The sequence below is a fragment of the Rhinopithecus bieti genome, unplaced genomic scaffold, assembly GCF_001698545.2.
Source record: "Rhinopithecus bieti isolate Rb0 unplaced genomic scaffold, ASM169854v2 scaffold_24306, whole genome shotgun sequence".
Classification (NCBI taxonomy): domain Eukaryota; kingdom Metazoa; phylum Chordata; class Mammalia; order Primates; family Cercopithecidae; genus Rhinopithecus; species Rhinopithecus bieti.
Genome location: NW_016811898.1, coordinates 694089 through 715161, shown reverse-complemented (window position 1 = coordinate 715161; position 21073 = coordinate 694089). Strand labels below are relative to the sequence as shown.

The 21073-nt window shown below is 45.1% G+C and overlaps 1 protein-coding gene across 1 annotated transcript in view; it reads right to left on the bottom strand.

Moving 5' to 3' along the window:
- STAB2 (stabilin 2) overlaps positions 1-21073 on the bottom strand; it is a 175342-nt gene that overhangs the window by 84153 nt on the left and 70116 nt on the right. The window contains 9 exon segments of the mRNA XM_017895335.1: positions 2164-2259; positions 3929-4024; positions 9587-9745; positions 11165-11258; positions 13069-13249; positions 16330-16441; positions 17511-17597; positions 18410-18496; positions 20811-20873. Coding sequence (XP_017750824.1) covers positions 2164-2259; positions 3929-4024; positions 9587-9745; positions 11165-11258; positions 13069-13249; positions 16330-16441; positions 17511-17597; positions 18410-18496; positions 20811-20873 — 975 coding nt within the window.

The following is a 21073-nucleotide window of genomic DNA, read 5'->3' as shown; positions in this document are numbered from 1 at the left end:
TGGGTTTTATTCTTGGATCTGCAATTTACTGGCTGTGTGATCTTGGGCAAGTCATTTAACCACTGAGAACTCAAGTGCTTTATTTGAAAACGAATATGATGAAGTCTTCTTCCAGGAATTATGAAAATTAAGTGCATTAATTTATGTGAAAATATTTTTTAAACTATTAAATACCACAAAATGTCAATATCATGTCAATATCATGTTCCTATGCAAATTTACATGAAGACAGTAAGTCTCAGTGCTGACTCAATTCCATCTAGTAGTTGAGGTTATTAACAATAGCACATGTTAAAAAGTAAGAAAGTGAATAAACACAAGAGCAGAGATGCCTGAGTAATCCCTTAGAGGGGATATTTTAAGGGAGAGGAGGGCTGAGGTGCACCTGATCTGCTGGTGGGAAGGCCAGAGTTGTGGGGGAGAGAGAAAAAAGTGGCAGGCCTGGAGCTGGGGAGGTGGCGACTAAACTGGAGGGGAAAGCTGTTTAGAAGAAAAACAAGTGGGCTGGGCATGGTGGCTCAGGCCTCTCATTCCAGCACTTTCAGAGACCGAGGCATGTGAATCAATTGGAGCTTGAGGTATGTGAATCACATGGTGAGACTCTGTCTCTACAAAAAATACAAAAATTAGCTGAGTGTGGTGACGCACTCTTGTAGTCCCAGCTACTTGGGAGGCTGAGACAGGAGGATCACCTGAACCTAGGGAGGTCAAGGCTGCAGTGAACCATGATCATGCCACTGTACTCCAGCCTGGGCAACAGAGTGAGATCTTGTCTCAAGAAAAAAAAACCAAAAGCAAGAGCAAAGTCTGTGTGGAGATGCCTGGAGAGCCAAGCTGCAGACTTAATTTTGCTTTTTGTGGGAGGACAGGGACATCGTGAAAGCAGGATTTTAGAGTTTTAGGAAACAGAGTCTGTGGCCAGTGCAGAGAAAATGTTGTGATTTAACGTGCCACGGTCTGGGTGTCAGGAGACAGCTCCTTGGCCTGACTCGGTGAGTAGAAGGCACAGTCGACAGTGAGAGGGGAAGGGTGGCAAGGGCCTCCCAAGAGCAAGGTTCTTAGGCTGAGACTCAGTGCAGGCTTCGGGTCCTGGGAATTGTTAGGCTTGTGATTTCGGCAGAGAGGAGGGGCAGGAACTCAACTGCAGGGAGTTGCATAAAAAGTAAGTGATGAGGAAATTTGTCAATTGGCTTTATTTCTCATTTTGACAAACATTTATAAGCAATGGGACTGATGTAGGAAACAAGACAAAGATCATCTCTCAAGAGTTTATGGTTGTAGGGGGACAAATATCACAAGTTCTCACTCATATGCAAGAGCTAAAAGCTTGGATCTCATGAAGACAGAGAGAGGATTGGTGGCTACCAGAAACCAGGAAGGGAAGGGGGAAGGAGGGGATGAAAGGAAAATAAAGAATATAAATGTATTTATTACCGCTGAACTATATACATAAAAATGGTAAAGATGGTAAATTATATACATATATTTTACCTGATTAAATTTAAAAAAAAGTTTATGGTCAAAATAGAAAAATGTAGGAGCAATGCTGATTTAGTGTGGCTCATGCTGTACAGATAGAATGTTCTACACTGGTGGTTAAATATTTGTGCTCTGCACTTGACAGCTATCAGAGCTATCAGCTGGATTCCTCACTCTGGAACTGAAGGGTGTTGGGCAAGTTTTGCTAAGCCTCTCAGTTTACCTGCCTGTAAAATGGGCATAATAGTAGCAGAAGGTTGTTGTGAGATTTAAATGAGGTGCTGCTGCATGGTAAGGACTGAGCAAGTTGCCTGACATACAGAAGCGTGTACACACACACACACGGCAGGGGTAAGCAAAGGTTAGCCCAGACAGGAGAGCCCAGTGAACCCAGCAGAGGCCAGTTAGTTGCTCCTTTGGGAAGTCTGAGAATGTAGGCAGGTAGAGTATCAAGAAAGAGAAGTAAGGACTGCTTGGAACACAGAAACTGCCAAATAGAAGCCAGCTGCCTTCAGCCTATGTAAAACATGTGACCCACAGAGCATGTATGTCATTTACGAGAAACAGCTTGCTTCATGTAAAATCTCCTGCAGCAAAAGATATGTCAATAGATCACTTTAAAAACACCTTAGCTACGAGGTTTAAGGGTTGTCTTTATCATTGAGTTCATCATAGAGGACTTACCACTGCTGCGTTTCCATAGCACAGAAAGCCATCTCCTTCATAGCCCTCTTGACAAACACAGCTCCAGACACCAGAAGAAGTAGACTGGCAGTTTGCCTGAGAAAACCAAGATGAAAGAAATGGTTACCCCAACAAAAACGTTAGACCTGAGTTACATCTATGAGACAACAGCCTCCATCTAAGGTCAGAACTGCAAATTTGGGGCTGAAAGATGGTAGAAGTAACCCATAGACCCTTTAGTGTTGCAATGAAAGTCTCTTGTCTGCATGTTTGATGCAGCTATTAATTACAATTAAAAATTATTTATTCTCATCCCTGCCAGATTTAGCAAATAAAAAAATACAGGATGCACAGTTAAATGAGAGTTTCAGACAAATGATAAGTTTGAGTATACGTTTGTCCTATGCAATATTTGGGGCATACTTGTGCTGAAAGATTTTTCAACACATACTTGTGTATCTGAAATTCACATTCAACTGGGTATCCTGCATTTTATCTGGCAACCCTATGTTGGTTCTTCCAAGTTTTGGAATGGAATGAAACTTGCAATAGCTACTCACATCTGGAATGTCAGGGCTTGGTTGGGCTTTAAATCAAGAAGGAGTGTTAGAGCTCCTTCAGCTTTGCAAAATTCTTGGGTAACCGACACCTTGGGGGCATCGCCCTCCTTATTTTTCTTCTACCAGAATTAGTCCCCCATGCCCCACCCTGCACACATACTAGGGGTGTGCCCTGGCAGCTACGTTCATAACAATCCCACTTCTTGGCCACAGTTGACTGACTCACATGTGGGTACCTGGGCCCAGTTGGGCCAGTTAGATCCTTTCCTCTATTATTTTGAATTGGGACATGGGGTGCTGATAAATTAGAGGGCATCATTGATGATGAGGGAACCATTTACCTCAAGATATACACAGAAGTACTACAAGTTCAGGAAGAGAGAGGCAGAGAGAAAGAAAATGCACAGAGGGAAGTCAAATGAGAGGTCACATCGTCTCAGAGGATGGGGGAAAGAAACTGCTTAGATTCTGGTGATCCTGCTGTCTTCATATGTTCTGGTTCTGGGCTCTTGGGAAGCCTAGCCATACTTCCTGCCTCTGGATTCCCAGAGCTACCCTGGGGGTCCTCCCAACAAATTTATTTTCTGTATGGACTCTGTTACTTGGAACTCCAAACACTGATTAAGGCTTCAGACTTCATTGGTTTCTATGTTCTGCTTAGTGATGTTCTTTTGAAAGCATAACCACCTCCAGCCCTAATACCTTAGCCTGATCTTTCAAAGTTGAAGAACAAGGCACCATGTACCCTTGAATGGGCATTTTCACCTATAACTTAAGTAAAACTCTATTGTGACATTCGAAATGGAAGTCCGGTTACCTCTCAAAGTATCCTTTAAACTGTTGGCTTAGAGGTGCCAGGTTTAGTAAATAAAAATATTGAATGACTCATTAAATTTCAATTTTAGGTGAAAAATGAATTTTAGTATAAGTTTATCCCATGCCATATTTGGGACTTACTTGTGTTTCAAGATTATTTGTTACTTACTTCAAATTTAAATTTAACCAGAAATTCTGTATTTTACCTGGAAGTCATATGTTGGTTCTTCCAAGCTTTGGAATGAAGTAGAAATTGCAGTAACTACTCACATTCTGCTTAGAGATTCCCTTTTGGGGGTAAGAGATTTTGTTCATTACTAGGCCAGACAGGAAATAATCTTTCTTTCTCAAGCATTTTTTTGAAGGAAAACCAAGGTTAAAAAACTCACCAACGGATGACATTTCCTGGTCTGTTCCAAGCATGAAGTTACTGGTTCACAGTCAATCCCATTTCCTCGAAATCCTTTCTTGCACTCACATTCATTCTATAATTTTAAGAACAGAGTCAAGGGGATGATGATGATGATGATGATGATGATTATTTTGAGACGGAGTCTCGCTCTGTAGCCCAGGCTGGAGTGCAGTGGTGCGATCCCGGCTCACTGCAAGCTCCGCCTCCTGGGTTTATGCCATTCTCCTGTGTCAGCCTCCCGAGCAGCTGGGACTACAGGCGCCCGCCACCTCGCCCGGCTGATTTTTTATATTTTTAGTAGAGACGGGGTTTCACGGTGTTAGCCAGGATGGTCTCCATCTCCTGACCTCCTAATCCGCCCGCCTTGGCCTCCCAAAGTGCTGGGATTACAGGCGTGAGCCACCGCGCCCGGCCTCAAGGGGATTATTGAAAGCAAGTGCCTTCCATGTGTTGCCCTCACACAGCACTGAGAAACGTCCTATGGAAACTGAAGCTGTTTGGCTCTCCCAGAGAACAGGTTAATGTCTTTGCTTGATATGCTTCAAATTCTAGAGTTACTAATCTCCATATTCTACATTACATTTTCCAGTATGATAGTTTCTTGGTACTCTCTTCCTGAATTTATTTTTGAGATGGAATCTCGCTGTTGCCCAGGCTGGAGTGTAGTGGCATGATCTTGGCTCACTGTAACCTCTGCCTCCTTGGTTCAAACGATTCTCCTGCCTCAACCTCCTAAGTAGCTGGGATTACAGGTGTATGCCACCATGCCTGGCTAAGTTTTGTATTTTTAGTACAGACAAGGTTTCACCATGTTGGTCAGGCTGGTCTCAAATTCCTGACCTCATGATCTGCCTGCCTCGGCCTCCCAAAATGCTGGGATTATAGGCGTGAGCCACCGTGCCCAGCCTCTTCCTGAATTCTTTTCTCCAGAGGGGCCTATGGAGATAGTCTCAGAGAGAACTTGGGCCCTAAAAAGCATCACGTTGGATAGCCTTTCTGCCTAATGAGAAAGGTCAAGCAAGCTATGGGCTATCCACTTGGTGGAGATGCATACATGAGGCCATTGCTAGCTTGTGAGGCACTTTGTTCAATTTAGAAACATTTGGCTCCAGCATGGTTTATCTTTTTAAAGCAGCATTCCTGGTAATTAAGGTTTGTGCCTATCTGGAAAGTCTAAAACTTTCCAAGCCAACTAGTCCCAGCTGAGGGCAATCCTAGACATGAGAGAAGTCCCGATCCTCCCCCAGCCTGATTTCTATAATTGTGCACAAGGGCTGATGGGAGTGTCAGGAAAGAGGATGGATGTGGACACACTCAATCTGAGTCAATGAAAGAGAATGAATCCTGGGTTTTTGGTCCATTCTGTTTCTTATAGAACACCACAAAGAGAACCCCTCTTTTCCCATCTTCCCATCAGGATGTTTTCAAGTTTGTCTGCAAAAAGGAAGACAGAGCAGAGAGGAGACAGATATTATAGTAGGCTGAACTGTGTCCTCTTATTCCCAGATTCATTTGTTGAAGTCCTGACCTCCAGTACCTCAGAATATGACCTTATTTGGAAATAGGGTTGTTGTGATATAATTAGTTAAGATGAGGTCATACTGGAGTAGGGTGGGCCCTGAATCCAGTAAGACCAGTATCCTTATATTAATAAAAAGGGGGCTTTGGGAGGCCGAGGTGAGCGGATCATGAAATGAAGACATCAAGACCATCCTGGCCAACGCGGTGAAACCCAGTCTCTACTAAAAATACAAAAATTGGCTGGGCGTGGCAACGTGCACCTGTAGTCCCAGCTACTTGGGAGGCTGAGGCAGGAGAATCGCTGAACCTGGGAGGTGGAGATTGTAGTGAGCTGAGATCGTGCCACTGCACTCCAGCCCGGGTGACAGAGCGAGACTGTCTCAAAATAAATAAATAAAATAAAAGTTGGGGGGGGGGAGTGGAATTTGGAGACAGATACACACACAGGGAGAACAGCATCTGAACATGAAGGTAGAGAACAGGGTGATGTGTCCACAAGCCAAGCAACACCAAGGATTTTCAGCAAAGCACCTGAAATTAGGAGAGAGGAATGGAACAGTTTCTCCTTCACAGCTGTCAGATGGAACCAACCCTGAGGACAGCTTGATCTCAGACCTCCAGCCTCTACAGCTGCGAAACAATACATTTTTGTTGTTCTATGCCACCCAGTTTGTGGCACTTTGTATGGCAGCCCCAGAAAGCTAATACAGACACCAAGGCATTTTGTTCCCTTTTCTCAAGTGCAATCTGCCAACTCAAGTGCGTCAAAAATGAATGCAATCATTTACTGAGTGCTTGGCAAGACATAAGACTGCAGTGAGCTTTTTCACAGTTAAGACTCCTGCAGCCACATTTTAAAGCTAATTTTCTCCAGACCCATGAGCAGGTTCTGCTGTCAGAGAAATCAGAAGGATAAATAGGAAAGCAGCCCTCAAATGCTGTGGAACAACCGGACCATGGGACTTACCCTATGTGACTTTTACAACATTTATCGCTTTAGCGTTATACATAAGTTTGTCTGTCGCCTCGCACAAGATCTCATTTCTTCAAGTCTGGCTGAGGGCCCTTGGCCACGGTAATCTCTTACCCTCATCACTGAGCTTAGTAGCTGAGTGGGTATAAGCACTTGAGAAGTGTTGGATGAACAAGCAAATGAATAGATATGGGAACATCTGTTCTCTCTTTTCCTGGAAACTGCACACCATTTGGCTCTGAGGACACCATCACTCCCCCTCTCCCAGTCCACATGATAAAATGTGGCTGGTTCCTCCACCCCAGGGTGGGGTGCAGGGCCTTGGCCTGTGCTTATCACTGCATCTTCCACCCTGGGCCTCCCCGGCCGGATTTCTGTAATTGGGCACGAGGGCTGATGGGAGTGGTAGGAAATGAGGATGGGTGTGGATGCATTCGATCTGAGTCAATGAAAGAATGAATCCTGGGTTTTTGGAGGAAGTTACCAGAAAATGTACTCCATTCTGCTTAACTAAGTATTCCGATGGTATAAGTTGGAGTGGCTGGAGGTCATCCCTCACCCCAGGAACCTGGGAAGAAGCTGAGCCAAGAAACAGACCCTTTTGCTGCATTCTGAGCCCTGAATCATGTTGTGCCTGCAGCCAGATCCATATATGGACTTTAGAGTCACGTGGGCCAAAACATTCCCTTTTTAAACCAGCTTTTTCTTCTTAAGAATTGAAGTAAATACATGTATGAGACAATGTATCACTTTAACCATTTAAAAATGTAAAGTATATTCACATTTGTGTACTTGTGTACTAAATATATTCATATTTGTGTACAACCATCATCACCATCCTTCTCCAAACTTGTTTTCATCTTCCCAAACTGAAAGTCCATACCCGTTACACAGTAACTCCTCGTTCCTCTCCCCACTCTAGCTCCTGGCAGCCACCATTCTACTTTCTGTCTCTATGAATCTGACTACTCTAGGAACCTCAGAGCAGTGGAATCACATAACATTTGTCCTTCTGTCTCTGGCTTATTTCACTTAGCAACACATCTTCAAGGTTCACCCATGTTGCAGCATGTGTCAGCATTTTCTTCCTTTTTAAGGCTGATTGCTCTTCCATTGTATACATATACCACGTTTTGATTATCCATTAATCTGGCAATGGCCATTGGGTTGTGTTCATCTTTTGACCACTGTGAATAATGCTGCTATGAATACGGGTGCTCAAATATCTGCTTGAGTCCCTGCATTCGATTCTTTTGGGTGTATACCCAGAAGTGGAATTGCTGGAGCATATGGTCATTCTATTTTTAATTTTTGGGGGGAATTGCTCTGCTATTTTCCATGGCAGCTGTAGCATTTTACATTTCCACAAGTAGTGCACAATTGAGTTTTCTGTTATAACCGAAAGATTTCTCCCTGACACAGATTTTCTATCTCTGTCCCATTGCCAACTGTCACTCCCTGAGAAGCACCTTCTGTGGTCTATTGAAATAATTAACCCCAGCTGTAAATAGACAGACGTCAATGTCGAGGCTTTGCCTGCGTGTAGTACTTCCATCTCTCACCAGTTTTCAAGAGTGGGAGGTGGGCTAGGGTGAGATCATGCCATGCTCTTAGCCAAGCAGTTCAATTTTTTAACCCTTGCTCCTAAACATGTTCACCACCTTTTTTTTTTTTTTTTTTTTTTTTTTTTGATACAGAGTTTTGCTCTTGTTGCGCAGGCTGGAGTGCAATGGTGCGATCTTAGTTCACTGCAACCTCCGCCTCCCAGGTTCAAGCGATTCTCCTGCCTCAGCCTCCCAAGTAGCTGGGATTACAGGCACGTGTCATGATGCCCGGCTAATTTTGTATTTTAGTAGAGATGGGGTTTCTCCATATTGGTCAGGCTGGTCTCGAACTCCTGACCTCAGGTGATCCACCTGCCTTGGCCTCCCAAAGTGCTGGGATTACAAGTGTAAGCCACAGCGCCTGGCCCATGTTGACCACCTTTTAACCCCCTGTGGGGGTCTCTTTGGAAAGAGACTAACTGTACAGATTACTAACTTTGGTAGTTAGGAGCTCCCAGAGGAGCTCCAACACTTCTGTCTCTGCACAAGTGTCCAGCCCAGCACTGGCCCACAGGAACGATGTTCCATCACTCATTCCTAGCAGAATGGCGAAGTGAATGGGAATGGTGCCTAAAGCCACAGAGGGAAGCCTAAAAACTTCCTTCTTGGATATTTTTAAATAGGGCAGATCTCCATTTGTCTGGGTAAATTCCTCCATGAAGGAAAGGGAAGGTAGGAGGTGGGCTTTACTATCTCATCAAGTTCCACTCAAGCTCCGTGTTTCTCTGATTATTAACTTGTGCACAGAAATGAGAGGTCTGAGAACCAAAAGGCTTGGGGTCAAGTGGGAGATATCATGCTGAGCAAGGTTAGGCTTTCCTCAGGCAGAGCCCTCATCATGGGAAGAAATACATTTCTCAAAGAGCAGAAAATAATTTGTAGGTCTTTAAAAAAGTTCAGCCTAAAACATAAAAGTGAGAAACTGTATCAAGATTCAGAAGATAAGGGGGTTGATTTCAAATCCCAGTTCCCATCTTCCATGTGTTCTGACCTCCTTAGCCTTGTATTATAAACACACCTGTGGGTCCTACCTGTGGAAAGGGGTGGAAGCAGGTGGGGATGGGTGGGGGGAGGGAGCCTTATCAGTTGCCTGTTTTCTCATTGCCACAATCCTAGTTTAGTTGGTAGCCCCTCCCCTGGAGCTGATTAATTTTTAAGCAGTAGCCTTTTCTGCCTCATTCTCTATTAAATGACAGTGAGTGAAAGTGATCAATATGCTACAGAGATATAGAAATATAAGGTTGGTCCAGGATGGTGACTAAGAGGGCAGCCCTGGAGTCACACTGGGTGCAAATCTTGCACTATTATTTATTTTCTATGATTTATGCAACTAGCTTCTCATTGCCTCAGTTTCCTTTTCTATAAGATGAGACAATAATACATCATAGCTTTGTTGTGGCAATGAACCCGTGTTCACTGCCACGAATGATTGAAAAAAGCTGCAGTAAGTTCTAGCCAAAGTACTTCTGTCCTGAGGGGAAAGGAAAGTCACTGCATGATTCCTGCTTTCTCTTTGCTCCCATGACATCCAACCTACCTGCCCGGGACCCACGTACAAACAGGTTGCGTTGTCGTGGCAGCCGCCTGCACTGGGCAGCAGGCAGTTGTTGATCTCCAAGCAGTCTCTCCCATTCCCTGTCCAGCCCTGCTGACACACGCAGGTGTGGGTGCCCGTGCCAGTTTTGATGCATTCTGCCTGCAGGAGGAAAAGAAAAAGCAAAGCCTCTGAATCCTCAGCCCAGCCACATGATTCCAAAAGTAAGAGAGAGTTTCCAGACATATGTTCCAGAAGCACATATTTGCATTGAGTGAGGTGGAAATGCTTAATTTACATTGAGATTCATGAAAAGATTAGGTAATTTAAAGAACAAAATTGCTTGGAGCTGGCCAGCTTATGGCCACTAACATCACTGTGTTAGTTATTAAGCCAGGGACTGTTTATATTGTTTTGCAGGTGTAAACCATCATCTTGAGGAAAGTATTGTTATCTCTATTTTATAGCTAAGGAAACAGGTGTTGCCCAAGGTCATGCAGCTATAAAAAGGCATGAACCCAGGTCTGTATAATGTGGGAACCCAAGCTCCACGATATCAGCTCCCGGGCCTCTCAAGAGGAGCCTTGCCAGGAGGCTGGAGGACAGAATGAGAAGGAGCGAGGGGTACAAGATATGGTGTTGAGATGAAGCTGAGGGGGATGGGGTTGGGATGGGGCTTATTCAAAGGGAATCAAAGGAATCTGTAGGCTGGGGTCAGGTAGTTTCATCTAGATTTTATCCTCAGAGCTAGAGGAAATTATGGAAGGGGCTTAAATCTGGGAAAAACATGATCTGATTCACTTCAAGCCACTCTGGCTGTGAGTGGAGAATGCACTGTGGGTAAGAGGAAGTAAAGAAACCAGTTACTAAACCATAGGTAAGGAATGAAGGTGACTAGGGTAGGGTAGGGGTGGCAGTAATTGAAGGGAATTAGTGAAAGCAATGGTAGGTTCTAGTTATACCCCTACCAACAACAGAACTTAGTCACTTGACTCCCCCAGATCCCAGTTTCCTAATCAGTGAAATGATCACTTGAGCCCAGGAGTTCGAGGCGGCAGTAAGCTATGATTACACCACTGTGCTCCAGCCTGGGTAAGAGTGAGACCCTGTGTCAAAATAAAAATTCAAGGTTTAAACACAAATGCTTCACACATATGAAAAGTCATCAGACACTGACCTGTGGAATGTCTTTCCTCAGGATTTCCTAAAAAACCCAACCAACCAACTGAAAAAAGCCAACAAGAAGCCAGGCAGGGCTGGGCGCGGTGGCTCACGCCTGTAATCCCAGCACTTTGGGAGGCCGAGGTGGGCGGATCATGAGGTCAGGAGTTTGAGACCAGCCTGACCAACATGGTGAAACCCCATCTCTACTAAAAATACAAAAATTAGCCAGGGGTGATGGCATGCCCCTGTAATCCCAGCTACTCGGGGGGCTGAGGCAGGAGAATCACTTGAACCCAGGAGGCGGAGATTGTAGTGAGCCAAGATTGTGCCATTGCACTCCAGCCCGGGCAACAGAGTGAGACTCTGTCTCAACAAATAAAGAAACCAGGCAGGTTGGAAATGAAGACCAGTACTCACATTGCGGCTACAGCCTCCTGGAGTTAGTCCTGTGCAAGGGTCCATCTCAGAACATACAGTTCCATCTCCTTCATATCCTGCTTTGCAAACACAACTGCAAAGGAGAGTGTGCAAAATCAGCCCCAGAATAAGCACCAATGACCCAGAAGAGAGCCAGCCAGCTAGAGATGAGCCAGTTCCTGGCCGAATGGCTCCATCGTTTGCTCCTGTGGAGGAAGCCAGTGCTCAAATGTGGTCGGGGTACTTCTGGGGTCTGCAATCAGATACACCTGGGTGGAAATGAAGCCCGCCCACTTCTTAGCAGTTGTGTGACTTTGCACGAGTCCCTTAACAATGGAGAGATCTTATTTCTCATGAGGAAAATGGGCCTAATACCTCCCATATGAGGCTGAAGGTTAGATGAGTGAATGCACACCGAGCATTTAGCAGAGCACTTGCAGATCATAAGGCTCAACATCTGACACCTGCTCTTATTTTACCAGAACCTGCCTCTTTATAACTCTTCCTGCTCAATACTAGTTATTACCTCTGGTTCAGCAAAGAAGAGCTCTACTCTGTCTTCTATACAACAGCTCTTAAAATATTTGAAAATGACAATCAGGTGAGACTTCTCCTCTCCCCTTCTCTGGCTCCTCGGAGGTTTTCCCCCAACACCACATTGTCAAGTGCCTCTTCTGTGAGCTGACTTGGTTTCTTGACCCATAACCTTTCCAGACGCTCCTCTCAAAATGTTCCATGATGATACTTTTACTATTAAAGGTGGTCCATTTATTCATCTGTTCAACCAATATTGATTGAGTGCCCTATGATAGATGCTGGGGACATTGTACCGCCACGTCCTACTGCAAATTCAGTCATCTATGCCTTACAAAAATTAAAAAATATATATATATTTCATGTATCAAGTTTCCTAGAGGAACAAAATACATTATCTGGTGTCCAAATGAAGAAATAGGTTGATCTGTTCCAATCATGTTTGATTTACCTAAGGCAACATAGTTCATACAGACCCACACCGACAGTCCTTGGTGGATGATTTAATAGGTTTCGGGGGTAATTTTGATTACATGTGGTTTTGCCGTATGCACTGATATAGATCCTAACTCCTTAGGAAAAGGCATTTCTATTACACAACCGTGGAAAAACAGTCTCTTGTCTCATAGCCTACAGTCTGGTGGGAGAGGCAGACCAAAACAAATAACTACATAAAATAAAATTTAAGAAATTAAGAAAAGCAGTGCAAGAAGAGGACCAAGAATTCCAGACACCCTCTGCATTTCCCAGGATATTTTAGGTGGTTACTGCCTTGGAGCTAGATATTTCCAGAGAGGTACATTTCCTCTGGCATTTCCCCCCTCAAACCCACTGCAGAATGCTAGACAGTATCAAGGAAACAAATGGCAACCTATTGGTTAAAGACCCAATTTCCTGCAAGATGCCTTTAACAGGGGAGAAATCATTAACAGCCTTAAAAAGCAAAGGTGTCTTCAAAGATTGGAAAGTTGGTGGACAAATCTTCATTTCTTTCACATACGTGGTGATAATAATTATGGTTTCCATGATGGAACATCTTTGATGTGCTAGCTCTGGTGCTAGGTGATTTTGCATTCAGTTCTGCTAATCTCCACAACTGGCCTGCTTGGTAGGTATCATCACCCTCACTGTACTGTTGAGGAAAGCGAGGTTCAGAGAGGTTAAGTACCTTGCCCACAGTCACACAGCTGGTAAGTTTCAAAGCGGGGAGTGCTGCAATTGAAACCCAGCTCAGACTGAGGTCCTTTTCACAAACACCACACTGTTAGCTGGAGGCAACAGGCCTCAGTTCAGAGTTCAGATATGGGTTGGTTCTGTCTACAGCTAACAGTGACTTAGTGTCACTAAGGTCCATCCCCTCACAGACCTACCTGGCTGTCCCATTGCTGTATTCACAGGTGGCGTGGATGTGACAGAACTGCACGTAGGGCCCACAGGCTGAGGTCTGCTTATCACAGAGTCTTCCGGCAGAGCCACCTCTGCATGTGCCAGTGAGGCAGGCCCCATCGCTGTCTATCCTGTTATCGCATGTTCCATGAACGCACAGGCATTCTGAAAGAGGAGGAGGAGGGACATCCGTCCAGGCGTTGGGGACAAGCCGAGCACTGAGGCAGAGCACCCTGGAGGACAGGGAACACCTCCTCTCACCCCCTACTCACTCTTGTCAAAGCAGAGTCTGGGGGCTGAGCCAGGGGAAGACGCAGGCGGCTATTTCTTGGAGTCTCAAGTGTTCTCAGAGTGCCTGGGACAGCCCTGGAGAGCTTGCTTGTCCCACTCAGGAGGGGCAGAACTTGGTCTCAGAACTCCTTTAAGACTGAGCATGGTGACTCAAGCCTGTAATCCCAGCACACCGGGAGGCTGACGTGGGAGGATTGCTTGAGCCCAGGAGTTTGAGACCAGCCTGGGCAACATGGCGAAACCCAGTCTCTACAAAAAATACAAAAATTAGCCGGGCATGATGGTGTGTGCTTGTGGTCCCAGTTACTGGAGAGGCTGAGAGGTGGGAAGATCACTTGAGCCTGGGAGTTTAAAGCTGCAGTGAGCTATGACTGCACCTCTACACCCCAGCCTGGTCAACAGAGTGAGACCCTGTCTCAAAAACAAAACAAAACAAAACAAAAGAAAAAAGAACTCCTTTTTATCTATACGTGTGTGGGGTGTGGGAAAGAGGATGTGACACTTTGAAAGAGGCCAAGGAACTCCATTTTCAACTACTTCCTGGTTGGAAAGTTTAGCCTGGAAACTTCTCACCTTTCATGAAGATATTCTGGAATAAATAGAAGTGATTTCCCATGCTGGCAGGGCTCCTGATACGTAGCTAATGTGTTTGTTTTTCACTCTGTCACAGCAAACCAATGATAACCAGTAGGCAATATTTGGGCACTGACTTCATTTAAGGCACCGGGTCAGCCTTCCACATGCACCATAGTCACCAGGCCCAGCAGGTAGGTACTTTTATAACCCCCATTTTTCAGATGAGGAAGCTGAGGCCCAGAGAGAGGAAGCAAACTGCCCGACTTGCTGCTAAATTCCCAGGCAGAAACTTAAACCGGGATTCAAAGTCCATTTCTGTTCGTGACTGTGTAAACACCGTAGATCATTACATGAACTAGCATTTCCATATCACTGCTCTCATTTTAAACCTTAGCTGCTGAATTTGCTTTCAATTGTAGGTATTTAAAAATTGTAACACGGGCCGCCTCATCAGACTCAGGTTCCTATGCATGTGAAAGTGGAAAGAAGGACATGGAGATTTTCAGAGGCACCTGGCAAGGATTGGGGGGGCTTGGAAAATGATCAGAAATAAAGGAATCTGGAATTTAGCCAGGACTCATGGGAGAGGAATTCGTGTGGGTGCTTGGAGCCAACATCCAGGAAAGAGAAGACCAACACAAGTGAGCAGGGATGGAAAACCACAGCTGGATTTAAAACCAAAAAGAATTTGTATACAATTTTAGGGAAGTCAGCGCTTCATTTGCAAGGAAGGAGACCCCTGTGTGAGACTGTGTGCTGCCGTAGCCCTGGAATGACAGGTGTGACAGCTGGAAGCCCCCCACCCCATCCCAGCCTTGCTGTCCTGCCCGGCTGGCCTCAGACAAATGCCAGCATCGTCAGGCCTTGGGATAAACCCTGATGTTTTTTTCTTCCTCTAATATGGAAATCTAATTTGGCAAAAAGAACATTGGAAAGGACTCGACCCTGCTGTGCTCTGCTTTCCCATCCATCCTGAGAGTTATCTGTGAAGACCAAATAAGGTAGGAGAGCGGAAGGGTTGTGTGTTTCCTAACAAATGCACGCAGTTAGTAGCAATAGTAAGAGGAGCGGCTTTGCTGATTGATGACTTGCTCAGTGTAAACTCTGTGCTAAAAGCCCCAAATTATGGTCTAATTTAATCCTGTCAGCAACCTATAATGTAGGTACCACTATTATCTTCATTTTATAGGTGAAGAAATAGCCTTTTTCTGAGATCAGACGGCTGGTAGGCTGGAGCATGGGGACTTCAGGTTGGTCTGACTCTACAACGAGCTGTTAGCTGAGAAATATGTCAAAAAATATGTTTATTTAAATATACACAGGATGTCATTTTAAAGAACAGAATGAATTTTCTGAGGTTGCATAACTTCATTTTTTTCAATGCCTTTTGTGGAACTTTCTACATGTTCTACAAGCTTCTTGATATTTATGTCACTGTACTTAGACTAACAGCACCAACAATAATAAATAATAGTGAGATAGTATTTGTGGCACATGTTTTGTACTAGGCGTGGTTCTAAGGCAAGTGCTTTCCATTTATAAGTTGCACTAACCTTAAAAGGTACTTGCTATTATTATCATCCCCATTTTACAGATGAAGAAACTGAAGCCTAGAGAAGTATAGTAACTTGCCCAAGGCCACAGGCCTTGCAAATAAAGGAGTTGATGGAAGGGGTCTGCCTGAAAGGTAGGGAGTGAATTTGATTCTTTTTTTTTTTTTTGAGACAGAATCTCACTGTCACCCAGGCTGGAGTGCAGTGGCTCAGTCTCGGCTCACTGCAACCTCTGCCTCCTGCGTTAAACTGCTCTCCTGCCTTAGCCTCCAGAGTAGCTGGGATTACAGGCACCTGCCATCACACCCGGCTAATTTTTGTGTTTTTAGCAGAGATGGGGTTTTGCTGTGTTGGTCAGGCTGGTCTCAAACTCCTGACCTCAAGTGATCCACCCACCTCAGCCTCCCAAAGTGCTGGGATTACAGGTGTGAGCCACTGTGTCTGGCCTGAGTCTGTTTCTTGATACAGAGCCCACTATCACTTCAAGAATGTGGAGAAACCTTTGGAGAGTGGTCTTTAAAATGTGCTTTGCAGACCAGCAGTGTTGGTGCCCCTGCCCCGGGAACTTGTTAGCAATGCAAATTCTGAAGACCCACTGGGGCCTACTGAATCAGAAATTCTGCAGGTGGGGCTCACCTGCAGAGTTGGGGATTAGCCCTCTGACACACGCTCCAGTTTGAGAACCAAAGCTTAATGAATGCTCTGTGATGATGGCGTACCCCAAGCAAAGGGGTCCTCAGACACCAGCCTTGCACCAGTAGCCTGCTGCAGTGTGAGAGGGAGCCATGCTTAGGAGTGGAAGGAGGCTCTGGAAGTGCCACTTACTTTTGTTACACTGAGGTCCGTATTTATTGGGATCAGAGCAGAACTGACACTGGGAGCCTTGGAAGCCCTCCTCGCAGATGCACGTCCCGTTGCCAGCGAGGCTATCTGCACACTGGGAGCAAAGGCACGGCCCGGGGGCCATTAGGACACGTACTTCTCAGGTGTTTTCATTTCATGACCTGACTTCTTTGACTTCAGATTAAATCCCACTTGACATGACCCTCTGGGACTCTTTGTGGAAAGTGGAGTCATGTGATATCAGGGAGGCTGCTAGTGCCGAGCTTGGGAATCCGATCTGGGATTTAGAACTTTAAGGGAAGTCACTCAAGGGGGCATCACAATGCTGAACTGGGAACCTTTCAACAATGCTTAAGGGATAAGTGATAAGACAGGGGCCTCCAGAATGAGTGACTGGCTTGTCTTTACAGTCTCACCCGCTCAGCTCTGTGACTCCAAACTGCAGTGTTTTCTCTCTTCAGTGATAAACGTATTTGCCTCCCACCTTCCTAACCCTGGCAAAGTCATGTGTGCTGATTGACATCAGCGCTGGGTGTGGGGCCTTTTAACCCCTGGCCACAGTCATTAGTACTGACCTTTCCCTATTCTCCTTGTCCGCATGGTGTCCCCACTCACGGCTGTACTTTCCCCTTGAAAAAGCCATGTAGCCATGTTTTAGAGGCGGGTTTATTAAATGCACAGATGTATAATTTCCCTGTATGAACCACAGCTACTTTTGCCTCCAAGCTAGATGAGTTAAGTTTTGGCTGTTACATTTCACTAGGTTTTGCTCATAGGTTCAAAAAAGCAATTACGAGGCAGAGCTATTTTTTAACTATCATAAAATCTTGGTTCTGGAAGGAATCTTGAAGATCAATGCAGGTCAACCCTGATACCTCCCACAGGAGGAATATGAGGCCCAGAGATCCCTGTTGAGTTACCCAAGGTCCTGCAGCCCGCAATAGAGAAGCAGAGACGAGAGGCAACATGACCAGAATCTCTCTCCGCCATCCCCCATCCCAGACCCAGATTCCTTCTACTGCAGACACCTGCTGTTCTTTTAGTAAGGGGTCATTTCTTTTGCTTCCTGGGAAGAGTAGCCGGCATTGTATCATATTTTGGTTTAGAAGTTTTAAAAATTATTGTTCGATTTGACTTATGGAAGGCCAGTCTTCAGTATTCACCTGTCCATTTCCCAAGCATGGATTTGAGAAGCCTCCTGGACACTGGTTGCAGTCGGGTCCATAGAAGCCTTTGCAGCACTTTGGAATCTGAAAAACAAAATGTGTGCTGCCCTTTGAAACCCCAAGCAGAGCACCAGTTCCTCAAAGGGGATGCATTTTAATTTTCATTATTATACTAAACCGTATTCGCCTCTCCTTATGAGGTTGTCCTTTTCTTTGGCAGTTGATGGCATGGCTAGTGCTCAGTCATCTGGTCACCATAGCTCTACTGAGCCCCCTCCCGTGGGTGCAGGACTGGCTCTAACACTGTGCAGATGGACAGAAGGAGGCTCACACTTGTGGAGCCAAGCTTCTAAGTCGGGGAAGAGTCAATGTATGAATTTTAAAAATAGTGAAACAAGATCATTTCAGAGAATGGTGAGTGTTGGGAAAAGAAAGTATTATCATCCAGTGATGTCAGGTAAGGCCAGAAGTCAGGTGGGTACTAGGGAGACCACTGTAGATTGGTGGTGACAGGGCTGGTTAATGGAGACACTGAAGATGAGTTAGCCTCAGGGAGATCTGGAAGAGCATTCAGAGGGAGGGAATGGCAAGTGTGCATGCTCTGAGGTGGGAATGGGAGTGAGAGGCAGGTCAGAGCCACAGGCAGAGGGTGGGCCACGTGGGGAAGCGTCAAGAGTGTGATCTGTGTTAAGAGGGTAGTGAACTGTGGGAGGCTGTGATGCAGGGAAGGGGAGAGTCTGGCCACCATATGAAGAATCTACCTTTGATTCCTCTGCGGGAAGACAACACCAAGCATGGGCCACCTGTGACCACATGGACCCTAGGACCCAAGAGCATGGCCCTGGAGCTGCCTGGCCCTACTGGCCTAGACTGGGCCTTGGCCATGCACTCCTCACCTTCACGGTGGCATTGCAGTACCGGGCACAGCCGCTCTTCAGGCTCCCAAACCTGCCACTGTAGACACATCTGTGTGTGAAGAGTGCCTGGGAGAAAGCCAAGGAGGGAAAGCATGGCAGTCAGCATGTTTAGGTCCTCCAGGCACTGCACACCCTCTGCAGACACTTGCCATTCTACTTCCGTTTCACCACTGACGTCAGGAGAGAGTGCTGGACCACACCAGCAGACCTGGGTCTACATCAGAGCTTGGGCACCCTTTTTTAGGCCTGTTCCCTTGTTGGTGGAATACAGGCCAGAGTTTGCACCATCTATGGCCCACAGATATTTATTCCCTCTTTCATGCCACAGCAGATGTCTCTAAGCAGAAAATATTTTCTGTTCATTCTAGATGTAGTCTAGTCTCCCCTTCCGATCTACAGCCATCCCTAAGATCTCCTATAGAGACATTTTGGAGCCCCCAAAGGGTCTATCTACACTTCACTGAAAGGTTTGCCAAACAAAATAGTGAAATAGTGATAGTCTGAGTTTTTCTCTTAGGAGATGCATTTACATGCATCCTTCCATTCTCTAGTCAACGATGCCCACTCATAATTATCTAGAACTGATGTTTACTGAGAACCATTTATGGGCCAGACACATTGCACAGATGAGTTCCTCAATCTTCAGTTCTATGTGGATGTTTTTCATGCCATTTTTTATAGATAAGGAAACTGAGGCCCAGAAAGGTTAAATAATTTTTTCCAAGAAACACTGATGGTAAGTATAAGGTCTAGAAAATGGGTCTTATCATGTAGAGACTTTAGGATCACAGTCATGTAGCCTCCATGGGTCTCAGCTGCCTAATCTATAAAATATCAAGAAAATATTGATGAGACAATAATGCTGATTTCGAGTTTTGCCACAATAATTTAGTCTCTGGTTGAAATTTTGTTTTAGATAATTGTTGACGTCAAGCTTACCCCTTCATCTTAGGCTCTTGCTGAAGAAGAGAGCAATGAGAATTTCCTAGGCTATACAATCCTAAAATATTAGCTACATGAAGGAATTCTAGGGCACCGGGGAAGGAGCACTATAGTCCTTTTGTAGGGGATCTCAGGATAATTGACCAGGTATAGGTCACAGGATTCCTGGGAGGGGTAATTTGAGGGCTCCTTTTGGCTCCTACCTATGTGTCTAATTTCCCTTTCTTTTCCCTCTTCCTTCTCTTTCCCTGGGCTGAAACAATCTAGAATGGTGATTAAACATGCAGAGCAGAATAAATCATGGTTCTGCCACTTCAGCTGCGTGACCTTGTACAAGGTAGTTTGTGTTTCCTTGCCTTAGTGCCCCAATCATACATTGGTTATGGTGATAATATACCTACCTCGTGGGGCTGCTGCATAAAGCATTTAGAACAATGTCTGGCACACAGCAATCACTGTGACACCAGCCAACACAATTTCCTTTTCTCCTCCCTCTCACATTCCCTGGTTGACAGCATCCTGGAGGACTCAGGGGTAATGGCTTCATTAAGCAAAATAAATATCTGAACACCTGCACCTATTTAATTTTAATGTTTTGCTTTACTAAATACTTCATAATAGAATCACATTAAAGAGCTCATAACCTTCCCTAGTGATCTATTCTAGTGTTTAATGCCACTTTTGGTTGTAAGTTCTTTCTTATGATAAACTTATAGGCAAAATTTCTATCATCATTTTGCCTTAGAACACTTAGCTTTTACTACCAATAGAGTGCTTGGCGTATGAATGATAGATCGTTGCACAACTGTCTGTTTTCCCTTTTAGATGGAGCTTCTCAGATAAAAGCAAAATAAAACGATTTCTTATTCATCCTCATGCCTCTGGAACCAAGCACTGTGTCTGATATATGATCAATCCTCAACAAATATGTATAGAATTCAATTAAACTTGGAAGTTTTTGATAGTCCCAGTATTATTTCCTTGTTATTTCTTGCATGTCTCTGCAGAAGAGTGCTTGGGAAGAACAAATATTAGGCCTTGTTTACAGACGGTTCTGCACAATATGCCAGTACCACCCAAAAGTCGACATCTATAATATGATAGTCCTAAAAGGGAAAAAGTAGAGAGGAACTGAGTGCCTACTTGATTTAGGTATTATGCTTGGGTTTTTATCTATGTGAATCTTTTTGTTATTATCATTTACAGATGAAGAAAGAGTAAGAAGGTTAAACAACTTCTCTAGGGTCAATGAACAAGGATTCAAACACAAGCCTGTGGGATCTCTTTCTACCATTCCCCATATAGTAGGCTAAGAACCCATCTTATATTGCCCCAGTTGCAATTAATATCTTCTAAAGAAGGAAGGTAGATAGGTTGAGAAACCACACCAGTGGGGCTGCTTGGGTGATCTGTGCTTTCGAGAAGCTGTCACACTCACTGTGGGCTCAGAGTTAGCAGGACATCTGCTCCAGTACACCAGAGAACAGCTCACACAAGTGCCCTGGAGGGGGAGACAAGAGGTCAGTGCAGGTGTGCCTATGAGAGGAAGCAGTGGCGATGGTCCTGTGGCTGGTTTCATGCTTCCCTCCCTGTGAAGGAAACCCCACTGAGCCATGATCCTGGCCTCTCTACCCACCGCCCACCTCCCATCAACTCGACCCTGGGGAGAAGCAGTGAAGTCAGTGCTGGGGTGGGGTGGGG